Below are 7,676 nucleotides of genomic sequence, written 5' to 3'. Positions count from 1 at the left end.
AGAAAAAAGTGGCACAGCTTACAGCAGACGCCTTGTTTAACCGAGCATTAAAGCCGTGCCATCTTTGCATTTTAGGCACTTACACGCTTGAAACAAGAGTCCACCTGGGTCACTTAGCAATGCTTTCCAGGTAATTTCTCAGTCAGAACAGAGGATTACCACTAGCTTTTTAGATATACACCCGGTGGGGTATTAACCACTTCTGGACAGAACCATGTGGGCGGTGAGGAGAGAAATACAGCGTCATCCAGCCGCAAGGCGCGTCACATGTTGTAAATACAGAGACACGGACTTCATTCAGAATTCCTGCAAACACTGTGCAGCTTCAGTTCAATTTAATCATTTGCTTCATTGGTTCACCAACGTGCTCCCCATGAACAGACAACATATAACTTTCCTCCCTGGTTTTGTATCAGCTTTGGGTGCTTAGCGCTTACAGATTTAGTTCACAAATCCCTCAGCTTGACACGATCCTGACAAGCAACAACACGCTCCCCAAGCGCATCTATTGCTCCGCGTATCAACAGCTTAAAGATGCTGGCTAACTAACGGCTGTCTCACCTCTCACGAGAGGTTGGAAATATCTGGCTTTTACCTATAACCACTCAACTTCAGAAATATTTGATTGTGTGTTTAGAACAAAGGTGTGAAGCAGGACAAATGAGTAAGCATCTGAGCTGTTAGCACGCACAGATTTTAATTTATATAGGATGCCTTCAACACCTAAACATGCCCCTTCAAGAGGGGATGATCCGGGCCTTATTACTAACAGGTCACAGTTGTACCAACAGATTAAGTTGTCGGCTGCTTTCCACAAAGATGTCCCCTGCTTCTTTTACTCCTCTTGGATGAAAACTGATCCTGCACCATTTGAGTACAACTAAAGGAAAGTGGCATCCAACATCCTACAGAATGGGTAAAGAAGCTTTCTCTATTTACTCCAAACATAACTGGGATGATGCTATCAGTATGAATCGCTTTGGAAGGTCTTGTCAACTTGTGCAATTGAAATCTGAGGCTTAGCAACATAAAAAGGCCAGAGGGATTTACGGACAGAAACAACCGCTGGAAAATAACATCTTCCAAACAAGAATTTAACATGAAATCACAATCTTGAGAGTGTCATAAAACAGGAGGGCTTTTACTTCCCTTTTGGAAGCCAGTGAATTACAAAGCAATCTCACTTTAATAAAGTAACACCACAAACTGCTACACCGCACTGTCAGTCGGATGGCTCCTCTTGGTAAATCACTGGAAACCTCGAATTTCAGCTACTCACCAGCATTAAACTTAACTGGGTACCTGACAGAGGTCTCATCCGGACAAACTTCCGCATTCTCTGAAGCAGTCGGTATTACGGTATTCAAATGTTAAGACCAAAAAAAACCCAAACCCACAGCACATGCCCCGCTCACCACGTTTTTGGTAAACAGAAACATGCTAATTGCCACCCACTTCTGGAAACCTCTGAAAATTGTTTCCATCGGTTTTCTTACACTTGAACTTTCAAAGTGTTTTGTTTTTAAGATACCACGTTATTTTAATGAAGGTGATAAGTGCTAGCAAGGAAGAGTCTCCTTTGATGAGGTTATTCTAACTATCAAACAGATCCGTTTTCAGCCTCAGAAAAAGATCCTCATTTTGTACGTTTCTATAAAGATTAAAAGTTATGAAAATAACAGCAAGATGTGCTGATCGTGTCTCACTTTTCTGACATCAGAAAAAGTTTCACTTCCGGATGTTAATTATGATGACAGAAGAACGATGCTTTTCCAACGTAAGCAACAACAGCTGGTTTGTGGAGGCCTCGTATCCAGCACTCGCTCAGAGCCACGGCCTTTAGCTTGGCACAGCGTCAAAGCACACACTGCCACCAGCAAGGAGCCAACGACAGCAACACCAGAAGGGAGGTTTCATGGTGAAGGGGTACGGTTGTTGGAAGCTGGTGTTTCCATGAACGCTGTAAAGCAGCAGATGAAGAGGCTGCACTCTAACAATAAAGCTCCTGTTTGTACAAGTATGTGAAGGCATCAAAGAACGTCCGACATCCGCTTTCCTCGGCGCTTGGCAGGTCAGTGCTGCAACTCATGCAGAGTATCTACAAAACTGAAGCCATACTCCACTTTGATCATAAGTAGGGAGCAAACACTTCGGCAGTTCAGAAATGCCCCAACAGGATCTGGGAACTGCGGTGCGTGGTGCTGAGCGCATTGCTTGAAGCCAGGCTGAAAGTTTACAATGTAAGTGAAAAAAGGATCGCCCTGGGAGAAACTCTTCCAGCACTCAAGTGTCGATCAAAAATTCTTCAAAACAATAAAATAACCAGCAAAAGTTTCCTACTTTGGTGTTTCTGAGAAAGGTTAGCTTTTCCTGGGGCAGAACAACAACGTTCACTCAGCGGGACACCACACAGACTGGAAAACCCCCTACAGATGAGACGGGAACACACCCCCGCGTCCCACCGGCTGAAGGGGAACTCCTGCAAGGCCTTGGCACTGACCCGAAACCGCTCCAGCAGTGCTGATCCCGGTCCTTTAGCACTTTATTAACTCCTTTGACTGTTTTTATAGGCAAAACACGACGTCGTTAGCTTGGTTGTGCAGAGCTGGGACCCCAAGCCCCGCGGTGCGAAGCCCCCGGACACCCGGAGCCCCCTCGGCCCCACCACAGCCCCTGGCTCCCCGCAGCACGAGGGGCAGCAGCGGCCCTCACGGGAGGAAGCAGGGCCGGGACCGGCACCGGGACCAGGCCCGGGGGCTCCCTCCCAGCCCCAGGCCCCATCCCGCTCCCCTCAGGCGGCGCGAGCCTTACCCTGAGGGTGAGGTGATGGACGCGGGCAGCCGCCGGGCCCGCGCACAGCAGCGCCAGCCCCAACCCCAGCCCCAGCGCGGCCCAGCCCGGCGCGGGCACGGCGCCGCGGGCCGCCATCTTCAGGCCAGCGTCAGCATCCTCCTCCGCGCCGCTTCCGGGGTCAGCGGGCGGGGCGCGAGGCACCGGGGACACGCCCACTCTCGCCGTGACCACGCCCCCCGGCTGCGGTGGCCCCGCCCCCCGGCTGTCAGGGCCCGGCTCCGCCCGGCCCCGGCCCCTCCGCCCGGCCGTGCCCGCGGTCCCCCGGCCGCTCCCCTCACGTATCCCCCCCCCTCAGAGGAGCCCTGCCCGGGGTTCAGCTCCTCACCGGGAGCCCTGTGGGTTGGTGTCAGCGGCACGCAGCGCAAACAGCTGAGAAACGGGGCTTGTCAAGCGACGGGTTAGAGTACTGACTGTCTCAACAAAACGAGCATAAAACAAAACAAAGGGCTTTCAGCTTTCATACTGGGATGGTTTTGAAGCTTCTGAACTATTTGAAAGCTGTTTAGAACCACAGTTCCACTTGAAAATAAAAAGTTCACACAGGTGGGGCCTGGCTTCAGTTCCTTCCCTTACTCAGAGCAGCACAAGAAGTGTGACACAATGTAAATGTCTCTTGCTCAGAGTAACACAACATAAACAGGGGTGATTTAAATGTTTAATCCACTGCTAAAACCCTTTTTGAAAGGCTACACAATACATCCACCTTATGAAAGCCACCAACGTAAATAAACGTAATGTTTCAGTGTTCTGCTACCTCATAACTCAAACGTTTTCATTTTCCCTTTTAGCGTATGAGGCAAGAGCCGCACAACGCCCCTCATCCAGAGCCGGGGAAACAACCGGGCTGGGACAGGCGAGCAGTGAAGCGTGAGGTGAATAGGTAGAGAAAAATCCCGACCTTCACAGCAGCAACGTTGCGTCGTTTGTCACATCCTCGGTCAGAGGTGATTCAGGTCTTACTCTACAGGTTATTTCTTACAGTTTCGTTTCCCCTGTTTTCGTGGATACTCTTAGGTAATAAAACAAACACAGAAACCTCGACATCGACCAAAGAAACCTGGACTGGTACCAGAAAGCACCTGGAAGCGTGAGAAGCGGACAGCCCCGGGGGTGCTCAGTCGGGTTCTTTCCGCGGGCAGCACCCGGGGCGTGCCGCTAGATGTCCTCTCAGCACCAGGCCTCGGAGCGCGCGGCCTACGTGACCACCATCAGAGAACGCATTTTGAAAAGATAGCGCTCTGCTCCAGGTGTTTTCTCGGAATATGTTAACAACGTGATCATAATTTCTGTGCGCAGACCACCCTGGGAAACCCAGAGGCAGACTCGTGAGAAATGGTTGCTTGCAACCGCAGCGGAGGCTTTATGCCCTGCTCTGCAAGGTACCAGCCACGCTGACTTCTTCAGCAGCCAAATAGCAGGAGGCTTTCCCTATAACTCAGAGTGGTTCTGCTCACGAGCCTCTTCTAGTCTGAAGGCGCTTCCTAATAAGAATCAGGGGGTTTTATGCCACAGACTGGAAGTTATCAGAAGATTGACTTGTTTTCCTTGTAACTCTCTACCCACTGTTGGAATATTGTAGGGACTAAGTTGCAACTAACTGTTGTAACTTAGTTGTAACTAAGTGAATTACAAGTTGGAATTTGTAATGTTCACTTTCTTTGGCTAGGCATTTTTAAAAGAATATCTATGTTAAAAGATTCTATGCTTAAATTTACATCCCCATCAATATGCCCTCATCATAAAATGTATGGGATAGATCAGTTGGAAGGGACCTACAAAGATAGAATCCAACTGCCCGACCGCTTCAGGACTAGCCAAAAGTTAAAACATTACCGAGGACATTATCCAAGTATCTCTTGAAGGTAAGGGCATATCATGGAGCAGCAAGGGCTCACTGTTCCCTCAAGACCACAGAGCACAATAATGCAGCCAACAGGGCAGAGGCCTCACCGTGCTGGGCACAGACCTTCAGTTCTCAAGAAAGGGACAGCAGCTGAGAGCTCAGGTCATCAAGCAAGCTTGTAACAGTGAGGCATGGATAAAACTGAACTGAGATGTTAATCTATAGTTCAGATGCTGAATTAAGAAATTAGTATTTCAGGTGATGGTAACTAAGGTCAGACACAGTCTAGCAATACCTCGATAAGTCTCTAGTGATCAGGCAGGTCTGAGATCAATTCTACAGGGGAGTAAGCTGTCTACATCCATATAGTCTATAGCCAACCACACACACAGCTATTGTTGAACATAAAATAAGTACCCCTACAACACAATTCAAACGGAGAGCCATGCCTCAGGCTAAAGCTTAAATAGGGTGCCCGCCTCTATGGGTGGAGGGTGTGAGGTGGAGGCCACAGGTGAGGATGACCATTAAGGTTTATCAGGCATTAATCAGGTACTAATCAGGCCCCTCCAGGCCCTGAGAGGACACATAAAGAGAACTAAGGTCCCCTGCTGTGTTTCTGAATGAGCTGGATAGTGTTGCAACAGCAGAAAGGAAACAGCTGTAATGCTGGTGGCCTTAGGGAAAGGTGTGTCCTTTCCGGGTGCTGTTTTGGTCCCAGTGTATGAGAGGTTACAAGTAACATCTACATTACTTGTCTTAGATGTGGATGATACAGGCAGAATTATAAAAAATAAAAGGGAAGCAGCTGCAGGGGTGATGACTCCAAGGGGGAAAGGTGGGTCCTCTTCCTCTTATATCCTGGAAGCTGGAAATGCTTCTATTGCAAGCTTTGATTTTTTTTTTTTTTATTTTATTTTTTTTGCTTTGCATGATTAGACACAGGGAGCAGGGATTTAAATTGAACTACAGTTTAGGGATTTGTTTTACATTGCTTGGCTGCTAAATGATTTAGAAGGTATTTAATCTAGCTGCTTTTGATTAGGGTTAGAGTCTCTTAGATAAAGTTCTGTTTTAAAAAAGGAATTGCTTCTGCTTAGGATCCAGTTCAGAGACTATGCTAAATCAAAACAGGAGGGGTAAATACAGGATTTACAGGAATAGGTCTGTATCTAGACAACAGCTCTGAACGGTTTTATCTCACTGAAGCTGATAGGAAAGCCCCCGCTAGCTTCTATACTGCTCTGATTTGAATTGTGTAAATGAGAAATAAAGAGAGAATCCATTTTCTAAGTGTTATTTTGAACTATTCTTTTGAGCCTGGGACCTGCTGAGCCTTCCAGCATCATGCTGTAACATAAAGGGCTCGTAATGCTCCCATCATTGTTAATTACATTAGCAATTAGGGACCAATCATGCTGCAGGCCCTGCTGTTTTGGGCACTGTACAAATGAAAGTAATAATGTAAGTGGCAGTCCCTGTCTTGGAGAGTTTCGGACTAAATAATAAAGACAGGAGAGAGTCTCCTTCCAGAAGTATCTGGAATTCATTTTATTTAGTTTTTGTCTTGAGCCTCTGTCCGCACATTTTAATAAATTTTCATACGTTTTGGTATTGTTGATTCTAATGTTCCATCATAAATAAAAACTTGCATTTCTGGCCTGTATCTTTCTATAACCAGTTAAGCATTTTTTATCTTCTTTCAGTGTGGACAGGTTTCCCTGCCCGTGCTGGTGTAACAGGTTTGCCTTGTTCCACTCCCAGGTCTTTGTGCAAAAGGAAATTCCACAGCAAATTTGCCTCAGATGATACTAGTGCTGCTCTGTTTGGACTCAGTACATTCTTTTTGTTCAAGTATTTATAGATTAAGCTCTCCAAAAGTTGTGAGTCTGGTTTTGTGATGTGTTCTGGGTGGACATAGGCCTAAGGAAGGACAGCGGGCTTTGGCATCCCTTTTCTGAGAGTCCGTGGAAGGACAAGCTCTTGGAAGACTGTGGTTGTGCTTTAGGCAGCATGGCAGACACGAATATTTAAATATGTTGGCAATAGCAGGAAGAATTACTCTGTAAAATGAGCTGAAGAGCATGTCTCTTAGCTGTTATAAAGTCAGTCCTTAAAAGTAATAGCTTTCAATGATGAACAAAAGTGACGCCTGCTCTCTGCACCCCTTCAAAGACAGCTGTGTGAAGAGCAGCGTTCTACTCTTAAGTTCAAACCAATTGAACTAACCGGGGAAAAATATAAATTCACTTCCATTATACACATAAAACTTGTCTTCCTTGTTGTTCTAAACGTTGGAATCACTTAAATTATTATTTTTTTATTCCTTCTGATGTAAGTTAATATCCGAGTGCCAGCTAGTGAAAGGTGAGGTGGATTGATCTAAAGCAGATAAAACCTGCAGCAGCTGGCCAATTTTTATCTTTGTCATCAGAAGGATCCCAGCCCTCTATAAGCAGATACCTTTCCTCTCAGGTGAACAAACGTGCTTCCCTTCTTTACCCACCGTGCAAATCTTTGATGAACAGATGCAGCAATAAATATAAAACAGCAATCTAAAGCTCTTTTTACATCTCTCGTAGCTGAAAAGCAAAAATGTAAAATCAGATTATGTGAGACGCAGCTCAGACAAATGTTGTTACAAAGGAAGACGAGCACAAAATAAATCTTATTTCTCCGGCAAGGAAATGAGCTGTTTTCTGCAAGGCCAGCATAATTGCTACTACAACAACCCGCATTTATGCGAAAGCAGATAATTTGATTATTTTTGTGCTCGCCTGCTGAGCACGCTGGTGGCAGATGGCGGACTTAATATTTGTGGATTTGGGTCGGTTTGGGGCGTGGGGCTGGGTTTGGGCAGCACCTCCCCGCAGCCTGCCTGAAGGGCTGCTTTACTCAGCGGGGCGGATGCCCGCATCCCAATCGCGCAAACAGGAACGTTTATTTCAAAATACAAATAATAAAAATAGCAGGGGGGGGG

General features: G+C 46.6%; 1 protein-coding gene and 1 long non-coding RNA gene across 2 annotated transcripts in view; one reads left to right on the top strand and one right to left on the bottom strand.

The window, feature by feature from the left end:
• Positions 1-2,977, bottom strand: part of GPR107 (G protein-coupled receptor 107) — a 38,168-nt gene extending 35,191 nt beyond the window's left edge. The window contains exon 1 of the mRNA XM_035341333.1: positions 2,812-2,977. Coding sequence (XP_035197224.1) covers positions 2,812-2,928 — 117 coding nt within the window. The 5' untranslated portion in view covers positions 2,929-2,977. The remainder of the gene's footprint in view (positions 1-2,811) is intronic.
• A 2,418-nt stretch (positions 2,978-5,395) lies between these two features.
• On the top strand, positions 5,396-7,384 carry LOC118175594. Its single transcript, XR_004755032.1, has 2 exons — positions 5,396-5,534; positions 6,461-7,384. It is a non-coding gene; the product is annotated as an uncharacterized LOC118175594 (long non-coding RNA).
• Positions 7,385-7,676: the final 292 nt, after the last annotated feature.

The sequence above is a fragment of the Oxyura jamaicensis genome, chromosome 17 (genome assembly GCF_011077185.1).
Source record: "Oxyura jamaicensis isolate SHBP4307 breed ruddy duck chromosome 17, BPBGC_Ojam_1.0, whole genome shotgun sequence".
In the NCBI taxonomy this organism is placed as follows: domain Eukaryota; kingdom Metazoa; phylum Chordata; class Aves; order Anseriformes; family Anatidae; genus Oxyura; species Oxyura jamaicensis.
This window is presented reverse-complemented; position numbering and strand designations above follow the sequence as displayed.